The 22138-nt window shown below is 40.9% G+C and overlaps 1 protein-coding gene across 2 annotated transcripts; it reads left to right on the top strand.

Annotated features, from left to right (window-relative positions):
• Nucleotides 1-17061: 17061 nt before the first annotated feature.
• On the top strand, nt 17062-21428 carry LOC147850943 (putative pentatricopeptide repeat-containing protein At3g01580). 2 transcript variants are annotated; one of them, XM_087335670.1, is made up of 3 exons: nt 17062-17520; nt 17753-17840; nt 17999-21428. In XM_087335670.1, the coding sequence occupies exon 3, from the start codon at nt 18001-18003 to the stop codon at nt 20929-20931; it is 2931 nt and encodes a 976-aa protein (XP_087191796.1). In that variant the 5' UTR covers nt 17062-17520; nt 17753-17840; nt 17999-18000; the 3' UTR covers nt 20932-21428. The 2 variants fall into 2 exon arrangements, with proteins under 2 accessions (XP_087191796.1, XP_087191795.1); XM_087335669.1 differs by having other exon boundaries at nt 18022-21428.
• The last annotated feature ends 710 nt before the right edge of the window (nt 21429-22138 follow it).

A 22138-nucleotide genomic window follows, 5' to 3' on the forward strand; every position in this document is an offset into this window, starting at 1 on the left:
TCGCAAACCAGATGGTTCAATAACGGAGGACAAGGATGAGATTCTGCATATGGCGACAGAATACTATTGTGACCTGCTCGCACCTGTGCATATGCAACAAAACATGGAGCTGGCTGAGAGGGTGTTGGCTTGCATTCACCCCAAGGTAACCCACGAGATGGAAGTTGTGCTCGACAACACCATTTCTCAATTAGAACTCTTGGAATCACTTAGGGAATTGCGGAGAGGAGCATGCCCCGGCCCCGATGGTCTCTCACGAGATTTTTTTGAGATTCATTGGGACACTATTATCCCGTCATTGGAAGCCGGGGTTCAGGAGATTTGGGCCTCAGGAACGGTGCCATCTGGCATGGCTGAGGGGATGATCTATCTCATCCCTAAAGCGGCAGGGCGAAGCCTAGAGCTGCGCCAATGGCGTCCAATCACGATCCTTAACACGATATACAAGATACTTGCAAAAGTCTTAGCTAGGCGGATAGCAAGCTTCTTACCAGACATCATTCACGAGAATCAAACTGGGTTTATCAAGGGTAGGTGTATCTTTGATAATGTATTTCTTCTCTGGGAAGTTATGGCATTAGCAGATCGTGCCGTATCGAGCTCGGCTATTCTGCTGTTAGACTTTGAGAAGGCCTACGATAGGGTATTATGGCCGTTTTTGGAAAGAGTGATGAGCGCTATGGGCCTACCCCAACAATGGAGGAATTGCACTTCTGCACTCTATCGGAATGCTTCTAGTAGCGTGTTGGTAGCTGGTGCTAGGGGCCCTGCCTTCCAACTACATCGCTGAGTGAGGCAAGGCTGTCCCCTACCTCCATATCTCTACCTATTTGTCATTGAGGCTTTCTCTGCTTATTTACAAGCACCAAGCAACGGATTGAGGGGATTGTCCATCCCCAATGCGTCTGAAGATCTGCTGCTATCTGAATATGCCGACGATACGGTCCTTTTCTTGCAGGGCGATGACGCGAATCTGCAGCGGGCTGAACAGCTTGTTGAGGACCTTTGTCAGGCTGTTGGAGCCAAGATCAATTGGGATAAAACCCAAGGCCTCTGGTTCAGCGAACAAAAGAAGCCAAGGTGGCAACCCCACGCTGATTTTGCATGGGTCCCTGCTGGGATGACATTCAAATACCTAGGATTTACGATGGGGAGGGCAATCCCCAAGGGAGTGCAATTGTCACATGTGCAAACCAAAATAAGCAAGAAGCTGATCCAATGGAGCAGATCTAAACTTTCCTTCGCTGGTAGGGTTCTTATTGCGAACCAAGTGTTGCTCGCCACCATGTGGCACTCAGTCTCCTGCTGGATTATGGACCCCTCAAGTTTGCACGCGATTAAGGCTGCCATCAGGGGGTTTATATGGTCAGGTAAGGACAACCCGTTTGCTGCCGCCAGAGTGTCATGGCATTGGTTAACACAACCGCGGGCCAAAGGGGGGCTTGGCCTCATAGACCCCTTAATGCAGAGCCGAGCATTGCTAGCCAAAATGGTGGTTCGATGCCTCTTGCCAAGTAAGGGGTGCTGGAAGGTACTACTTCGCAATAGGCTGCAATCAGGGACGCCCAAGTATGGTAGACCTTGGCCAGATTCCTTGAATTGGTGTTGCACGAGTGGAGTCCCTCCCAAGTTGGCTTGTCAACCGGAGGAGAGGGTCACGAACTCCATCTTGTGGGCATGGTGTCACGTAAGACGTCATTTGGTCAAGCACACGCCAGAGACACTAGTCGAGTGGGCTAGACAGCCATTACTTTGGAACCCTCAAGTGCGGTCAAGTGGTGACATGATGTTAGGGCAGCTTAAGGGCCTAGCCTGGGGAAAGTTGGCACAAACAGGGCTCCTCTCTATAGATGATTGGAGACGCACGGTGGCTTCAGGAGGGGACCAGGAGGTCCCTTTCCCTCCCCTCAAGGGAGCCATGAAAATGCGGAGATTGATAGCTGAGGCACTTGATAGGGTCTCGATGGGGGAGGTGAGAGAAGATACATGGTTCAGTCTCTTTGATGAGACTGGTGTGGTTAAGTTGCTGAAGGGTGTGAGTGGATCGGGATGAGATACAATTTTTGGGGAGAGGCAGAGTAGGGGCTCTTGGCACCCAATCCGCGTGGTGGCGCAGGTTGGTAACATCTGGAAAACAGACCCGGATGTTGCTAAGGTGGAACCCCATTGGAAGTTATGGGTATATGGTGGTTGTCCCCTCATTGAGCTAGAATGGGACCCAGGGGATTTCAGGTGGAAACAGGATGGCAGACTTCGCCATTTCTTCGAGTACAGCACTAAATTGGGTCGGACTTTACAATTGCAGCTAGATGGCCCCTTACGCAATGGTTGGCGTACATTGGGCATCCCTGATGAGGTGCTCATTACTTTTTGGAAAGGTCTCTGGCGTCTCCACATGCCTGAAAAGATCAAGTTTTTTTGGTGGCAGATCAATCATAATGTGGTTCCCATTGGCGAATGGTTAGGTAAACGTGGTGGCCCGTTAGGCTGCCCACTCTGCCCTTCACCTATTGAGACTCTGAGGCACTGTCTATGGGATTGCTCTCAAGCTCAAAAGGTATGGGATAGAGTGACTCGCCTCCTTGTGGCTTGTGAAGTGGAAGGAACCGCATCGTGGAGTATTGCGGCATGGATTGATCACTCCGACGATAGGTGGACGGACGCCTTCAATGCGGATAGTTGGTGCTATGTATGCATTGGAGGCAAAATCGCCAAGAATCGTTATGGAAGAGGCTTGCAGTCCGCATCCCCTAGGTTCTCGGAAATTTGGATGTTGATCGCAGGCTTCACCATGTGGTATATATGGAAAGTGCGTTGCCTGAAGGTTTTTCAGGATCTGGTGCGACCCCCGGAGGAAGTGATCATGGACATATGGTTTGCTCTTATCAGCTGCCTACAAGGGCAGTTGGACGAGGTTTGCAGCCATTCCAACGATGTGGTCACTGCCCGTTTGCGCTTTTGGCAAAAATGGCGGAACACGCCTATGGTGACACGAGGAAGTGGTCTGAGGTGGAACTACCAGCCCCCACGTTGGTTGTTTCCGAGTCACTTGCCGCCCTCCCTGCGGTGTAGGCCCTAGGAGGTGTCTCGTACTAGCCAAAATTGACGGTCACCATTTTTAGCTATAGGTATCTGCTTATATTGAGTAGTCAACCCATTATGCTAAGTAACTAATCTCATTTTCTTGTACTTGCTCGGAGGGAGATTTCCCGATTTGTATATAAGCCCCGTGTACAGTCTTTTTGTAATAATCCTTCCTAACTAATGGGAAAGTAGCTTCATTTTGGAAAAAAAAAAACATAACGGTAGACATTAAAATGCAATAGGTTATATTCGTCAACATGTTGTATGGATCTATCTAGTATTACAATAGTGGCCACAAGGTGGCTTGTATGCATAGACGGAGTTAGTAGATGCCATATTTTGCAAAGCGAGTTGTAAGGTGGTACATAGTGCACCTAGGAGTGTGTACTCATTAGGTTAGGGGTGCACTGCCCAACATGTCATTGCAAAGAGGATATTGATATTGGTGCCAAGGATGCAAGTGTAGAGACAAAAGACGAGAACACAAGAGAGATCACTATAAAGTTAAAGCCTTGTGGCTACCCAAGTGCAAAAGGGGCCAATAAATTTGTGAAGGATTATAAATGTCACTTTTGTGTGTTTTTAGTTCTTTTTATAAAATTCTAGGACTTATGCTAGAGCTTTTCTCTCCCTCTCTCTCACTTTACTTGATGCCAAGAACTACTATTCTTGTATGTGTTTGTGAGGATTCTTGATTAATTGAAGCATTGTTAGGTTGTTTAAATGCATTCTTACATGTTATCAATTATATGTTAATGCTTAAGCCTTAATTGAGTTATTAATTAGCTCGCACCATGGTATAGAAGTGTTTGCATCATGAGTGTTTGACGATCACTCGTGCCCATTTCACCAACAAAAGGGTAAACCAAGGCATGTACAACACACCTCAAGATGACATCTCTCTCTTTCCCTCTTTTATCGTAATTAGCTTACCCTAGTGGTAAGTCCTTATACACTACATCGTGGGTTCGAAACCCAATTTTCTCACTTTCTATTACATACTCCATAGATATCTCTTATTTCACTAGATGCCATTGTGGAATGTAGGGGTTCAACCCATGACCACCTGGTCTCCATTGGGAAACCTTACCAACTGAGCCACATCTTTCTCTCTCTCTCTCTCTCTCTCTCTCTCTCTTCTTGTCGAATTATGGGAGCATGATACTCAAAGGATTCAAGGTTTAGGAAACTTGTTGAGAATCGAACTCAACTTCCCATAGAGAGAGCGTTCACACTAGTCAGTGGACATTGTACTAGGATATTTTTGTAATTAGTAGAAACTTGGGCACTTGCCCTAGATCAGTTGGTATTTAAACCAACCCTTTGTAACTTAGTTACTGTTGGATGTAATATACAGTTTCTTGTTTAGAGTTCTCTGTCTCTCTCTCTCTCTCTCTCTCTCTCTCTCTCTCTCTCTCTCTCTCTCTCTCTCTCTCTCTCTCTCTCTCTCTCTCATTATCTCTTGTGCACACACACATACACACAATCCTTCCGCTGCACAGAATCACCCTCGATCCTTTACATGGTATCAGAGCACGTGGTAGCTTGATCCAATCCCATGGCCTTTACGTGTGTTGTGCTCAAACTCGTAGAAAACCAGTTGATCGTTGTAGCAACAATTTCTGAATAGCTCGCATCAAGAGTAGAAGAAGTTCGACAATGAACACCCAGATGGGAAGCGCTCTTCCCACTGAGAAGCTCGATAAAACAAACTTTGCATCTTGTGAGTACAAGATGCATCAGTACCTTGTCAAACAAGGTTACTGGAGCTACATCGAGGGTGCTCACGAAACACAACCCAACCCAACACACAGTGACTACCTAACGTGGGAGTAGGCCGCGAGCCGTGTGTTGTATTGCCTTGTGTCATGCGTCCATGACCACATGTTCGACTATATTCGACACTTGAAAACGCCGAAAGAAGCTTGGGGAAATCTCAAGAAGATCTTTGCGGTCAATACGGCTCCACGAAAGCTCCAACTTCGACAAGAGGTAAACAACATGCAACAGAGAGATATGTCGATCACCGGCTATACCTTGAAGATCAAGGAGTTGTGTGATGCCCGCTGATCGATCAATGTCACCATCGACGATGACGAAATGGTACAAATATGCCTCGGCAGCTTACCACCATGATTTGACACGATCAAATCGGCCATTCTTGCGAGGGAGAACCCTCCCTCCTTTTTTGACCTTCAATCGATTATGTTGATCGAAGAAAATCACATTTGACAAAGGACCAATGCACCTGATGGCCAGATGCTCTACTCATAGTCGGATGATAGAAGAGGATTCAGATGTGGAAATAGAGGTCGGTTCGGACGAGGCCGACATGGTCAACCGACCCAAGAGTGTAACTCCCACCAATAGCAAGAGGACAGGAACAATCCTAGAGAGTTCGGTAGAGGAGTGACGAAAAACAACCTGATCGACTACGGGTACTGTGGAAAACACGACCACTATGAAGAGGAGTGACGAAAAAAGATATGAGACTCGGCTTCGATTAGCCGACAACTCACGAACTACGCTTCGAATTCTGACTACGACGATCATGGCGGGATGTTCGTAATGAGGCATGAAGCACATTCGATGTTGGCATAGGCCTCGATTAGCACCTCTTCTTCGGATATCATACAGTTTGTCGACTCGGGAGCATCCAATCACATGACGTCCCATGAAGATTGGTTCCGAGAATTACGAAAGTCCGATTGACCCATTTCGTCATCGTCGATGGTGACATTGATCGATCCGGTGGTGACATTGTTTGTCGTCGTTTCCGAATGGAACATTTCCGACATGCCGAATTGGGTGAGTCGATGTCGAAACCGGAGATGATACGACTCACCCAATTCGGCATGTCGGAAATGTTCCATTCGGAAACGACGACAAACAAACCTACCTCAACAATGTCTTGCATGTGCCAACCATCACGAAAAACCTAGTCTCGGTTGGCCAGATTGTCGAACAAGGTATGCAAGTACGATTCAATAATGAAGGGTGCTTCATCGAAAAGGACGATCAAATCATAACACATGGTCACCGAGAAGGCCGAATGTTCATCCTCGAATCAGAAGAGGTGAAATCGGCTATGTTCGCGAAAGGCCTTAAAGTCGAAACCGACTTGAAACTGTGGCACAAGCGAATTGGCCACATTAACCTACAGAAGCTTCAGAACATGCAATCGACAGGAATCGTAATCGGACTCCCAAACTTTACCAAGAAGGAGATTATGGGCGTATGCGAGGTGTGCCAGTTTGGAAAACAATGCCAAAATCCATTCCCGAAAGAGAGGAATGTGAGTAAAGGGATCCTGGATGTAGTACATTCAGATGTGTGGGGACCGGCCCAGACTACAACATTCGGAGGTTGCCGCTACTATGTCACGTTCATCGATGACTTCTCTAGGCACACCTGGATCTACCCGATAAGACAGAAGAGTGAAGTGTTTGGACACTTCCAAAGGTTTAAGAATGAAGTCGAGAAAGCCACGAGCCGACATGTATGTTGCCTTCGATCGGATGGAGGCAAAGAATATTTCTCGGACGAGTTCTCGACACATCTCCGAAAGGAAGGTATACGACAAGAATTCTTGTGTCGACATACACCTCAACAAAATGGTGTAACCGAACGGAAGAATTGGCACATAGTAGAGGTTGCACGGGCAATGATGAATGAGAAGAACCTACCGAAGTCGTACTGGGTAGAAGCGGCGAACACAGTCGTATATCTCATGAATAGGTGTACAAACTCTAGGGTACACGACGTAACCCCTCATGAGAGGTTTTTTGGAAAAAAGCCAGATTTATCATATGTCCGTATTTTCAGCTCAATCGCCTATGTGCATATTCCCGACGAGACGCGACAAAAGCTCGGCCCGAAGTCGGAGAAATGTATCCTCATAGGGTACTCACTCGAACAGAAGGGGTACAAATGCTACAACCCATCTACCCGAAAAGCTCGAGTGAGTCGAGATGTCGTTTTCGACGAGTCGGCATCATGGTACGATCATTAGACGACTCCGATTTCTACTCCAGTCGACCCGGAATTGGCCAAACGAGAGATAGAAGATGAATTTCGACTCGGACACATGTTCGAAGAAAGTCTGATTACGACAAGGCTTAGTGGACCACAGGAGCCCCCAAATGACCAAAGCACATCTCGGCCGAGTCTGAAACTCGACAAAGGGAATGCCAAGAGTCAACTCACTCCCTCGATAGTGAGTTCGAAGGCCTTGACATCTGGACAAATGGAGTGACTAAAGTATTTGTTTCTGCAAATGAGAAGCTACGTCGGTCCACCCGCCAAAAGAACCCCGTAAGCCGATTTGACTACAATGAGTACATGGCGTATCATTATGCCTTTATGATGAAGGTAACAACTGTCCGAGAGCCGGAAACACTTTCCGAAGCTATGAAGGACCCGTGATGGGTCGACACGATGAATGAAGAAATGTAGGCCTTGTGCAAAAACGAGATATGGGACCTTGTTCCCCATTCACCTCACAAGAAAGCGATTGGTTGCAGATGGATCTATAAGGTCAAATACAATGCCAATGGCTCAGTAAATCGCTTCAAAACACAACTTGTCACCAAAGGATACGCACAAACACACAGAGTCGATTACGAGGAGACCTTTGCCCCGATGGCAAAGATGACAACTATGTGGACCGTAATTGCACTCGTAGTAGCGAAAGGGTGGCATCTCTACCAAATGGATGTCAAGAACGCCTTTCTTCAAGGTGAATTAGAAGAGGTGTACACCCTAAATCCATCTACCAACTCAAGAAGCTGATTTATGGCCTCAAACAAGCACCGCGTGCTTGGCATTCGAAGATCAATCAGTATCTTCACCAAATCGACTTTCGAATGTCGAAATCGGACAACTCCCTGTACATCCGAAATGAGCTGCACAACCCGATTGTCATTATCCTATACGTGGATGATCTAGTAATCAGAGGAAAGGATCTCTCCGAGATCATTAAGGTCAAATCACTCCTATCCGGCAGATTCGAAATGAAAGACCTGCATGAGCTCCATTACTTCCTTGGCATCGAAGTAATTCGAACACCAGTCGGGATATTGATCTCTCAACGGCACTAGGTTCTCACCTTACTCTACAAGTTCAGAATGACCGAGTGCAAACCAGTGTCTACCCCGCTCGACCGAAATATCAAGCTCGATGTCGAGTCGAGCACATCCGAGTGCGATCCAACTTAGTATTGACAACTGATCGGCAGCGTGATTTATCTAACCATCACTCGACCCGACCATAACTATTCAATCAGCCTACTTAGCCAATTTATGTAGAACCCACAAAATGATCATCTCGATTGCGCTAAGAGGATACTTTGATATGTCAGTACGACGATGGATTACGACATCATGTATAAGTCGAATACGCTTAATATTCGACTCGAAGGGTACACAGATGCAGACTGGGCCGGTTATAAGGCCGATAGACGATCCACTTCCGAATTCGTCTTCTCCCTCGACGACGGAGCGATATCCTGGAGCAGCAAGAAACAACCGATAGTCGCATTGTCGGGCATGGAGACCAAATACAGGGGCGCAACAGTCACCGCGTGCGAAGCTGTCTGGTTCAAACGCATCCTGAAGGACCTGGGCGTTCCCATCATAGATCCAATTCGCCTCTTCTGCGACAACATGAGCAACATCTACCTCGCTCGGACAATTTGCATCGGACCTTGGTCTCATGATCTCTACATTGCCAAGCTTGATGGGGAGTACAGTAGGCGAGTGCTCATTTATTCCAAGATGATTGAGGATATGTTACAAATTACAAAGATATAACATGGTGCACACTAGAATGCAAATGGGAAGCTTTTAATAAAGTCATTCAAACAAATGTTTTTCGACCAAACACAAATCTTGGAAACGCACCAAGAAATGTAGTTCAAAGAAAAAATGGTTTGATAAAGAATGTTGTAGAAAGTAGCGTGCCGAAGCAGGTATGAAGATGGAACAAAAGGAAGAAAACTCAGGTTTAATGGAGAGCTTGAGCTTACGCAGTATACGCGGGAGAGAAAGAGAGAGTGAGAGAGAACATACAGAACTATATTCAACAACAAAATCTCAATTCACTACAATACACATACGTGTGTTCCATGAACACTTTTATACAAGTCCTCGAAGGATTGACTGAAGTACTGACAGTACTTCAAGGCTCATTAAGAGCTCCTACACTAACTCCCAAATATATTCCTCACGGAATATCTTTCCTAACGGCCTCCCGGTTTACGCACTCGGCCTAACCGATCGGTCCCAACCGATCCGGTCCTCGGCTTCTTCAGCCGATCCGGCCGATGTTGAGCTTGTCTCTCAACAAATGTCATAAAGCTCGAAAGTGCCTTATGATTTTGGATGTAGTAAAAAAAGGTTTATTCAAAGAAAGAGAAGAATATGGGAAGTTACTCAACAATTTCTTCAAACGCAAGAGAAAACCCATGCATGTGCTAGATTTTGGGGAAATCTAAAGGGAAACATGTTGAGAGTTATGGTGAATTAACTCTTCTTGAGTTGTCTACGCATTGTGAGAATTTAAATGAGCTATCTCTTGCTGCAAAAATGATGTGTTATGGTTCTCTTTCACATATGTCTCCCTTCTTTACAATTGAAGATATATGCATAGGACTTAAGAAATTGGTCTCTCGAAAAGCAAGCGATCTTCAATGTATAAAGGCTAAAATGCTCAAATGGACAAGAAATGAAGCACATGCATGGATAAGTGATATGTTTAATCATGCATTGCAACATGGTATGACGTACAATTGAACTACAGATTGGATCAAACCTTTACGTAAAGGTAGAGATGTAAATAATGTAAACAACTATCAAACCATCATGGTTGGCTTGCTAATGGCAAAACTATTTTGATGTATAATGGAATCAAATATAAGTGCATGGGTTAAACGAAATCGTAAGAGAGCTTATGGACAAGCTGACTTTCAAAAACACTATCGCACCATTGATGACCTTATTACCTTAGAGGTAAAGGTTTGTATTGTCGCTTTGTAGATTTCAATAAAGCTTTTGATATGGCATCTCATGACCATGTTTGGAGGCAAATGGAATAACTTGAGGTGCCAAGTGAATATATGCTTGAAATTTCCCGAATATATGAGAAGGTTATATGTTATGTGCCTTTGAGCAATAGACTTTCAAATTTTTTCAATAGTACTATTAGTGTTAAGCAAGGAAGCCCACTCTCACGAACTCCATTTGGTTTATGCATTGATGAATTGGAAGAAATGGTTGCCAAGTTTGTAAAGGAAAAAGGTATTGAAGTTATCATTGGGAATGTTGTCATTATGTTTTTGTGTTATATGCGGATGATGTAGTGCTTTTTGCAAATACTTTAGGGGATGCACAAAAGCTTATAAAGGCATTGGAAAAAATTTGCATGCACACACTAAATTAAGTGTCAACAGCTCTAAAACAAAGATTATTCTTGTGAAGAGAAAAAAAAAAAGATAAACCATGCATTATGTACAATAACGAGCCACTTGAATGTGTCGAAAGCTTCAAATATCTTGGCCTACAAGTTCCTTCAAATCATAAATGAAATGAATGTGTTGCAGCTGCTTAAATCCGGGAAAGAGAGCATATTATGCATTTGAGAACACATGCAATCATGGAGATACTAAGTGTTGGGTCCTCAAGAAATACCTTTTCGACACTTTGGTGACATTATGCTTCTCTATGGGGTGGAAGTATGGGGTGGTAGCATCCCTAAATCTACTTGGAAAGAGTTTGAAATGTCCAAAAATATTTTCTTACAAAGTTTCTACAAGTTAAAAAACAAACGTCATACACCCACCTCCTCCTTGAGATAGTATCACTTCCCATTGAGATCATGACCATGGAAAGGGTTGTTGAATACATGCTTAAGGTTCAAAAAAGTCCCACACATAGACTTCCTAGAATTGCATGAAAAGCAAGCAAAACGATCCAAAAGACGCATAAAAACAAACTTTTGTGTTCTAGTTGGATGCAATATATGGAAAAATGGTTTGGTAGATGGGATGCAACACATTTGCTTCATGATGCATCACTAGATTCCTCTATATATGATGCCTTTTTGCAATTCCAATGTATCATGACATGGGACAAATGTGGAGGCTCACGTTTCACACATTATACTACACATGTTGCACCTAAATACAAAACCATATTCTTCACGAAACGGGCAAACCGTACACATCAATACATGTTAGAGCCCATCTTGTTGTCTACCATTCGAACCATTTCTTCCATGCTACTTAGCTCACATGCATTGTGATGTGAGACGGGGTGTTGGGACACATGTGATGAGAGTGGTCGAATATGCACACTCAACCCTAAACAAGTTCGAGAGTATGAGGTATCACATTTTAATACAATGCTCTGCCTTTGATCATATTCGACCATGCTTTCCATACATCTTCAACCAAGCCCAATCCTTGCACAAATTTCGTTCACAACCATAATGTGCACTCTCAATTGCAACATTCATTGGTAAAGTTCTTGAACATCAAGAGCCACTACGTGAAATGTAATGTTGTTGGTCTAATAGATCATATTTGACCTCCGAAGATAGAATCTCTCTCTCTCTCTCTCTCTCTCTCTCTCTCTCTCTCTCTCTCTCTCTCTCTCTCATTTTTCCCTTCCTTTTACAAATGTGTGAATAAAAATCCACTTGCAAGCATCATAAGATCTTGTACCTTGTGATACTCTTGTCAAAACAAATTAAATCGTCTTTACATGATGGTTTGAAATGACACATACTTGGACGTTAGATTTTATTTATTACACATACTTGGACATGATTCTAGATGTTGACGTAGACAACTGTTTGTCTCCCACTTCCCCTCAATCTCTTACACTCCTTGAATGCACAAGAGAAAAAAACCAAATTTGAGTTTGGTACACTAATAAGTCCCTAAAGGTTGACACTAGGTTGAATCAACACCTCACCCCTTTTTTTATGTAAAACAAATATTACTTTTTGTCTCCAACTTGTGTCACTCTACTAATTGTACTTACACATTCTTCTTATCCACACTCTTAACAAAATGCGAAAAACCTCAAGCAAGAGGGTCCAATTGTATACTTGACAAACATATAAACCTTAAACCATGAATTCCATAGAGATTTTGATCCACTAGCATATGCCTAACAAGTAGAAGGTCGTGTACCAATTTAGAGGATGAGAGGCTCTCAAGCAAGAGAGTTTAGTCACACTCTTGACAAACTCGTAAAGCCTCATTACGAGCCTTAGTCATGGCTAGTCAAATGAAGGGCAATAAGGGCAAGGAAGCAAGAGACAAATTGACAAATAAGAAACCACTAGTCGAATCTATGTCAAATTATAGAGAATATGAAAGTATAGCTTATTTAGGGTGTAGTTCAAATATTAGATTTTCATTTTTAACAACAATTGTCAAGACTCATCCAATCTCCAATATTAGAATATGAAAGTATAGCTTATTTAGGGTGTAGTTCCAATATTAGATTTTCATTTGTGACAACAATCATCAAGACTAATCCACTTTGACTATTGATTTCTTCATCCAATGTTGATCCTCATGAGGTTTTATTCCTCTATGAATCAAAGTTGTCAAATAAACTATGGCATACTGAAATATATGTAACATAGTGAATGGTGGTGTTGTGGATGTTAGATGCCTTTATCTATATACTCTTTGATACTTGGATTGTTTGTGGACATATATGTAATGTTACTTCTTTCCCATAAGCAACCATAGAAGACTATGTCCGTTTTAATAACAAAACATTAGTTTCTTTCATGATGTTTCAATTATATTAACCAAAGATGAAGTTAAAGGTATATGTAAAATTTGAACTCCGGCTATAGTTACAATTATGTTGACTTTAATTTCATATTAGGCAATGATCATACACATTCACCTTGAGAGTTCCACTATTCTCATGTTGTTGATGTATCATGTGACATGTCATCGTTTTAGAGTAATAATAAGTGTTAGTGAGTTTAGTTTCTTATGAAGACAATATGGAACTAGCCTAATAATAAGAGTTCAATCAAAGTGAGTGTTCTAAGTCATCAAATGTTGTTGAGGACAAAATAATGTGTGTGCACATGGGTGTATTCATTGTTAAGATGCATTTTTGGTAATAATTGTTTTGGAGAAGGATTAAGCGTTCTAAGAGTTAATATCATTGTTAAGTGTTCTTATTTATTTGTAAGGATTCATATGTATAAATACGACTTCAATAACATGTCATAGCTATTTTTGAATACTACAAATTGGCGCCTTTGACTATAACATATGCAAATAAATACATGTGAATACGCACCATTGAAATGGAGGGTGAAACCTGGTTGAATTATTCCGTAAGGTGGCGCAGGCATAGGAGGGCATGTGTTAAATATCGAACCTACATTGAATGAATTTTATCAATTGAAAGAAATTAGGGTATTACCCTTGGTAAGAAAATATAGTTGTTCAACTGAGTATGTTTTAGATTATTAGGGTAAGGTTACCAACAAATTTGTCAACAAGCGGTTATTACAATTAGGGGAGACACAAGGAATGTATGAGATATTCAATGGGTTGGCCCATCCTGGATCACATTTGCATCCATAAAATGGTGGCTCGTCCTTTGTTGAGCAGATGCCATTGAAACAATTCAACAATGCACAGATCCCTGTCAAACCAATCATATGTGTTATTGATTTTAACATATTACCACAATAAACCTATATGTATATATATATATATATTGTTTTATGACAATAACAACCTTCTTTTTGGCTATAGCTTGTACGAGGCACTTGAAGCACCAAAGTCATGCTTATCATCAAGCACAAGATGGCTCGATCCCATAAGCTCCTTGACATGTTTGTTAATAGATTCAAAGGTAACATAATTAGGAAAAATGTTTTGAATGTGTGCCACAACTCATTTAAGCTTAAAGCTATGGATGGATGCAAAAAGGTGGTGTGTTGGTAGGCATGTAAATGTGAAAATGATGAGGAAAATAAAGTTCATAAACTCTTTTGTACTAGTTACAATGTATAAGAAACGTTGAAATAAGAAAAACATTATAATCACAACAAGTGTTTTAGAACTTGCAACAAATAAAGTTTAGGATTCTTTCAGAGAATTAAATCATTTGTTCTATCATGAACACAATGCAATAAGAATTAAGTTTTGTATCAAATGACAAAAACATCAAAGATAGAGGCTACATGTTTCCGTACCAACTATAAGAACATTGTAGTAGACCCACGAGTTAAAAACTATAGGAACATCAAAACTATATGCTTCTAATGATGAGAATTGCTTAAATTTGGTATGCATTAGTAATTGCTTGCCAAGAAATGTGGACAAGCATTTTGATGTTTCGATAAGAATGATCCATTTTGCAAGAGGATTTGCATACGTAAGGTAAATACAAGTAATCTTCAACACAAGATAAATGAATGATAGAGACATTATTAAACACAATAGTTTCTTGTTTTATGTCACATAACATGTGTGCATGACTTTCTTACCTAAAATCTACCAATCATGGTAACAAAGTTCTTGTTTGGAAGGATATTGGCAAATGTGATTTTAATTTCAAGAATTGATGCACCACATAACGTTATGTAGCATCTACACCAAAACCCCCCACCTCAATCAATGTATTCACTCTACGGGGGGATGATCTAGAAGTATACTTGTGGATTGAAAACCACAATGTGTGCAATTGGACAAAAGCATTTGTGCAAGGGATCCTTCCTCTCTATGTCATGATTCGATGAAATTGAGAATAAAAGAATCAATAAACCATGTGTGAGCATTTTTGTGTTACCCACTTCACCAAACATGCCTTTGTTGATGTCTTTACCATCCACTTAATCAAAAGGAACAAACAATGAGCACCAACACTTGTTCATCATGCAACAATCAAACTTCTGGCATTGTCTACCTACTCAAGAAAACTTCAAAGTGTATGTCTCACTTTCAATGGAAAATAAAAGGAGGAGATAATGAAGGAAGTCAAAAACACATATTAGACAATTCTTCGCATATTGAAAACAAGTCATATCAACAAAGCTAGAAGTGTATTCATTGTTCATTACAAAGGAATCTTCGTTATGCCATCGATCATTTTCTACGGGGTATGCATTTCAAACCAAGGTTCATGGGCATAAAAAACATAATTGTTTCAGGCGACTCTAGTAAACTAATAAAATATATAATTTTTTATGTTCTATTCTACCAACAACGAAATTCTACACAAAGATACTCATTGAAAACCCTTGATCATAGCTTCATAAGAAGATATATCATGTCCAAATTGGTGACTTGTGTCATAAGCAACCATCGAAACAAAGAAACCTATCTTGTTATCAATTCACCTACTCAACACGCATTAGGGGTGTCTAGATCATAACCAAGAATAAGATGCAATTAAAGAAGAGAACGGGAAGAGGGAAATGGGAGAGCAATAAAAGGACACTGACAATGTATTAACAAAGAGAACAAGGGAGCTTACAAGAATATATCGAAGAGTGACGTTGAATTGGAATAATTTATTAATACTTGAATACATGCTTATATAGCATTTTTTGGACATATGCATGCTCACCTACTCATCTTCGTAACTGGATGACCCAGATCCAAGCACTGAGACTTTGGTTTATCCAAACATGTGCCGAGTGAAATGGCATATTAATGGTTAGGAATCAGGATTATGCATTTTCTTCGAAAAGGTCATGGGTTCAAGTTTCTATTATGAGTTCGAAGTTTATAACCTATTCCCCTTCCTTTGACAAGTTCCACGAGTTGTAATGGATATTGATGATGAAATTCAACTAAAAGATTTGTATTGGATGTTTTATTTTTTAGAGATATCCGGATCCCTTCTCCTTGATTTTTTTTTTTTTTTTCAAAAAAAAAAACTCCTTCCATTAGTTATAACTTCTCCTTGATTTTCAAAAACAAATAAACTTAATATATACAAATTTGATAATCAACCAAAGGCAATTGTGATGCCATGCTAAACATGCTTTTATGGAGAACAATTGAGAATATTTTTAAACGAGTATCTATTTTTTACACTAATTTTACTTGAGGTGCTTGTTATTTCAAACATAGTATGAACCATATGTACCATACGTGCATCCGCATTCGTGAACGAGTAAATCATTTGAGCATGGTAAAGACCCTCGAAGAATGGTAAGTACCATACTTTTGGATTAACTATTTATTATGAGGTAAATAAACCTAAAACAAGGGAAAAAAGAAAAAAGAAAACCTTAAAAAAGGGGGAAAAAAACAAAAAAAAACACAAGAATGTTTGAATAACAGTCATTCGTTTTCCAACGTAGGAAAATGAATGTTATGCTAGACGAACTCGAATTTTACGTACTATGATTTGAAAGAAACGATATGCTTAAGCTTAGTTTTCATGTAATTAAGGAGTCTTAACTTTATTGTGTTATTGTAGGTAAAACTAATAATGGTACTTGTTTGTTATTTATATAGATACATCGAATGCAAGTTAACCATTAAGCACATTATTATGTGGTATTTGTCCCGTATTTATGGGTCCATGAGTTAGCTATGGTTTTCACAACACTTCGGTTTCGGCTAACAATCGACAACGGTTTGGTTTGGTTTGGTTCAATTGAGAGTGTAAAAAATGAACCGTTTCAAAATTTTGAAACTTGAACCGAACCGAACCACGGAACCATTTGAACTGAAACCGTTAAAAAAATCCAAACCATTAAACCATTAATCATTAAAACTGAGGTTTTGTGGTTCGATTCGGGTCAAACCGAACTGTTACCAACTGTTAGTTTCGGCTTAACTGGCTTGGCCTTGTCTGAACGAAAACGATTAACCCTTAACAGGTTTGGAACATTTCAAACTTGAACCGAACCGATGCCTAAACCGGTTAAGGATTAACCTGTTAGTAAAAACCGGTTTGGCCAGACCCATTAAACATAGAGACAGGATTTCAGACAATAAATACGGTAATAATCAATAAGAACTACAGATTTGCCAAATAGCTTGCATATAAATTCGTAGAAATATCAAGCCAAGTTGTAAGGTTCTATACAGGGGCAAGTTGTTTGCATCATCAAACCCTAAATGGCTTGTCGGCATCCCTAAACCCTAGATGAACAACTTGGTCAATCTGCAGGGCTAATAATAGCTTCAAATAAGTGAAGTAGATCCACGCATTCAATGGGAACAAGTCGGTTATTGGGATGGCAATCACCAAGCCAAGCCCTAAACCATCGCTGCAATCAATTTACTGGGTTTTGTTAGCCACTAAACAAATTTTGGGAGCGTCATGTTGTACCGAATTGAACCCCACTTCAGATTTTTGCAATGATCCTCGACCTCCATTGTTTCTTTTCTGCCATAAATCTGAATCAAGATGAATGATTAGCGATGAGGTTAGTCCGTTCTTTTCTTCTTCCAAACCCAATTGAAATTTTTTGCCAGCGAGTCTAATTCAAAATTTCGGAACCCAGTTTGGGATTTCTACCATTGATCACTTGATGAATGAACGAATGATTGTGATGATATACTCGTGTGTAGGGACAGAACCCTCATTCGTGTGGGCCTATCTTCTTCTCCGTTGGTGTGACTTGACTACTGTCTATCCGACTTAATGGCTTCTTGCAGGAACAGAGATGCAGAGGCACGCCTGAAGCGCTCTTGGAAGGAGTATTTCAAGGATCCCTCGCAATGGTGTGATAATCGACGCTCTAAAGTAAGTAGCCGACATTCTTTTCCTTCCAATTATGCGTCCTCTCACACATCTAGATGTAATTTCCCTGGTTCCACAATCCATTTGGACTTTTCAAGACATGAATATGTAACATATCTTTTCTCTCTCTTGCATTTGGGACTAATTATATAGTTTTTCAGAAATGTTGGCCCTTGAATTACAGAAGAAACCACATGATCCCGACTTTTGCCACAGACTAACGAAGGAATGCTTATGGATGGATAGACCACACACCCCAAGATGGGTTAATGATCTGTTTAATCTTGCATTGGAGGAATGTAAGGACCTAGAGGTAGTTAGAGATGGAAAGAATCCTGTCAACCTCGCTTCTGGGGAATCCAAAGCTCAATGGAATCTTGAGAATCCTGTGTCACAAGAATCTAAGGCTCAAAGGAATCTTGGGAATCTTGTTCTGGATGAATCTAGGGTACTGCCAGTGGTTTTGAATGGAATGTATCTTGGTAAGGTTTGTGGTTCAGGGGAATTTAGGGTTAGAAGAAATCCAGAAAACCTCTCTTTAAATGAATCCAAGGCTCGAAGGAATCCTGAAAATCTCACTTGGGAGGAATCTGAGGCCGCCCTAGATGTCTTTCAGTATCGAAGAAATCTTGAACAACTCACATATGAGAAGGGGCTCTCTCCATCAGATGTTTTTCTCAAACCACATTCGTTTGAAGAGCTTATACATATTGTGGATAAATGTAGAAAGGAAAAAGACATAAATAATGCTCTATGCCTGCTTGCCTATGTTAGCGAAAAGAGGCTTGACATTGATTTAACCCTAGGAAATAGCCTTATATACGTGTTTGTAGAAGTCGGGAGGATCCGTGATGCAAAACATGTTTTTGACATGATGGAGCATCATGATGAAAAGGCCTGGAGCTTTCTCATTCAAGGCTATGTCAAACATGGAGAGCCACAAAAAGCTCTCGCTTTATGTCAACGGATGCAAGAGAAAACCAATGATGCTTTGCAACTGAGCTTACACACATTTGTAGCCATAATAAAGGCATGTTCTCAATTGAGAGACTTAAAAAGAGGATCAGAAATACATGAGCAAATTAAGAAAAAAATTATTCTTGAGAAAGATGCATTCATAGGCAGTACATTGATAGATATGTATGTCAAGTGTGGCTCCATTTTTCAAGCTGAAGAAGTATTTGACAAAATTCTTGTGCATGATGTTGTCTCATGGACTGCATTGATTGGAGGGTATGTTGAACAGGGCTGTGCAGAGGAGGCTATTAATCTCTTCACACAGATGCAACAACAAGGTGTTATTCCAGACAGTGTCACATTTGTTTATATTCTGAAAGCTTGTGGCATATTAGGCCCAACAAAGAAGGGATATAGACTTATCAAGGAAGTGTTTGAGAAGCTTCCATATGAACAAACAATATTCTGGAATGCATTGATTTCAGGGTATGTTGAACACAGGCATGCTGAAGAAGCATTGAGCTGCCTGCATCACATGAAAGACAATGGAATTTCTCCTGACATTACCTCTTTTGTTTGCCTCTTGAAAGCTTGTACCATTGTTAGATCCATCAATAAGGGTCATGAAATATATACCGAGGTATCCAAACGAGGGTGGGAAAATAATGTTTGTATCAGTAGCGCTTTGGTTGATATGAATGCTAAATGTGGTTTGCTTGCCGAAGCACAAAACGTGTTTGCTAGGCTTAAAGTCCGAGAAATTGTCTCATGGAATGCGTTGATGACAGGACTTGTTGAACATGGACACAACAAGGATGCACTCAGATGTTTTCACCAGATACAAGAGGACGATGTGAGACCAGATTCAGTAACATACCTTTGCTGTCTGAAAGCGTGCAGCTCGACTGGAAACATAGATAAAGGTCATGAAATTCATGCTGAAATTGCTAGAGAAGGCTTGGAAGGAAGCATTATTGTTGGTACTACCTTGATTGATATGTATTCAAATTTTGGTTTAATAGCAAAGGCATATATAGTGTTCGAGAAGTTATTTGTCCGAGATATTGTGTCCTGGAATACACTTATCATGGGGTGTGCTGGACATGGGAATGCCAATTCAGCACTAAAATATTTTGATTACATGAAACTTGAGGGTATTATACCACATATTGCCACGTTTCTTTCTATACTAAAAGCTTGTAGCAGCTTAGGATGGATTGGTAGGGGAGAAGAAATACATGCTGAGATTGTTATGAAAGGTCTAGAAAGTGATCTTTTTGTTGGGAGCTCACTGATTGATATGTATGCTAAATGTGGGTTCCTTGAAACAGCCAAGAAAGTCTTCAACACACTCCCGAATCATGATGTGGTCTCTTGGAATGCATTGATCGCTGGATTTACAGAGTATGGATGCATGGAAGAGGCACTAAACTATTTTTTGAAGATGCAATGTAAGGGTTTTTCTCCGGATGATTTCACATTTTCATGTGTTTTGAAATCTTGTGCCACAGTAGGTTCCTCTGAAAAGAGCCAAGAGTTGCATGCTGAAATTACAAGGAAAGGGTTAGAAAGGGATCTGATTGTTGGGAGCACTCTGATAGGTGCATATTCTAAATGTGGTTCATCTGCAGAGGCACAGGATGTGTTCACGCTTCTTCCTATTCGGGATGTGATTGCATGGACTGCATTAATGGCAGGATATGGGCTTCAGCTTGGAGAGACTGAAAATGCTATTAATGTACTGGATGAAATGATAAAAGAAGGAATTAAACCAAATTTGGTTACATTTGTTGGTGTTCTTAACGCATGCAGTCATGCAGGTCTTGTAAGTGAGGGTGAGATTTACTTCAAAGAAATCAGAAATAATTGGGGCTTCATCCTAACACCAGAGCATTGTACATGTATGGTGGATTTGCTTGGTCGTGCTGGCCATATTGATAAGGCTATTTCACTAATAAAGAAGATGCCTTTCCATCCAAGTGCTGTTGTATGGCATAGTTTATTAGGAGCTTGTAGGAAGTGGGGTCATGTGGAGTTTGGGAAGCTTGCCTTCGAACATGCAGTATTTCTGGATGAAATGAATGCTGCAGCGTATATTTGTATGTCAAATATTTATGCCGAAGGTACCATAGAGTAATGGCGGTAGAGTGCCTTTTTAGGCATTGAATTGTGGAAAAGCAAAACATGTGTACCTTTTTCTTACAACATAAGCTCGTTATACATTAACTAACTGCAGTTTGGCAAGGATAACTTCTCAGTGACTCATTCATCCATCTGCTGATGGATTAAACCCTCTGAAAAGTGCTGATTGTACTTGTGGGGTCAATACAACACATACATACAAATTGCCCTTTGCACAGAATATGCTCTTCCCCATGAGTTTTCTCGTGTGTGTATATATATATATATACACAATAATTTGGCAACCTGGGAAGGTTCCCCTCTCTTTATTACTGGTATGGAAAATGAAGGTGGGTTTATGTGCAGTTCTGAACACGGGAATCAAGCCAAAACTTATCTTTGCCAAGGCAACAGCCATGAAAAATGGAATTGACTCACATCGCCAGATGTTATCTGAAAAGAGCATATATAGGGAATTGTTCATTCAATAAAAGATTTCTTGATATTGGAAAATGGCAGTGATTTTATTGATCCAAGTAAACCCTTCCATCTGTCACTGGAGTAATATTTATGTTCCATCTTGTGTCAGCAAATTAAATTGTTGTGCTAGTAAGGTTCCAACAGTTGACATGATTGAAGAGAAAGCTTTGAAATCTAGTGCCAAAGCTTTTTATGCAGCTCCACAATGCATGTGCTTGGCAAATAACAGAATGCCATTGTCACAAGTAGTAATCGGCAACGGTTTGGTTTCAGCTTAACCTGTTTGGCCTTGTCCAAACCAAACTGGTTAAGGCTTAACTGAGTTGGAAGTTTTCAAACTTGAACCGAACCGGTTTAGGAACCAGTTGGCTAAACTGATTAAGCCTTAACCGGTTTGGCCCAAAATAGTTCGGATTGGCTTGAGCCTTGCCAAAAAACCGGTTTTGGAAGCTCAAGCCTGAACCAAGCTGAGCTGTACCACCAAACCATTTAAAAACGATTCAATGACACAATTTAGGCTTGAGCCGAGCTGTTGCATATTCCCAGACACAAGAATTGTTTCATTTTGTTCCTCGCAACCATGGATGTCTTTAAACTATGTTACCAATATTCAGATTTGGCATTTATTTGTGTATGTGCATTTGTGCCCTAGAACACATATGTGCTATTATGCTAGAACATTTCCTAAATTAGCAGCCTAATTTCTCTCTAGAAATTGTGTTCCTACACATACTTAGGAGTAA

This window comes from Azolla caroliniana, unplaced genomic scaffold, assembly GCF_043228905.1.
Source record: "Azolla caroliniana isolate FFs.n. ecotype wild unplaced genomic scaffold, voAzoCaro1.0.p SCAF_20, whole genome shotgun sequence".
In the NCBI taxonomy this organism is placed as follows: domain Eukaryota; kingdom Viridiplantae; phylum Streptophyta; class Polypodiopsida; order Salviniales; family Salviniaceae; genus Azolla; species Azolla caroliniana.

Coding starts and splice junctions, on each gene's coding strand:
- LOC147850943 (XM_087335669.1), top strand. Junction 17,841..18,021: donor GTGATAATCGACGCTCTAAA/GTAAGTAGCCGA, acceptor CTTGAATTACAG/AAGAAACCACATGATCCCGA.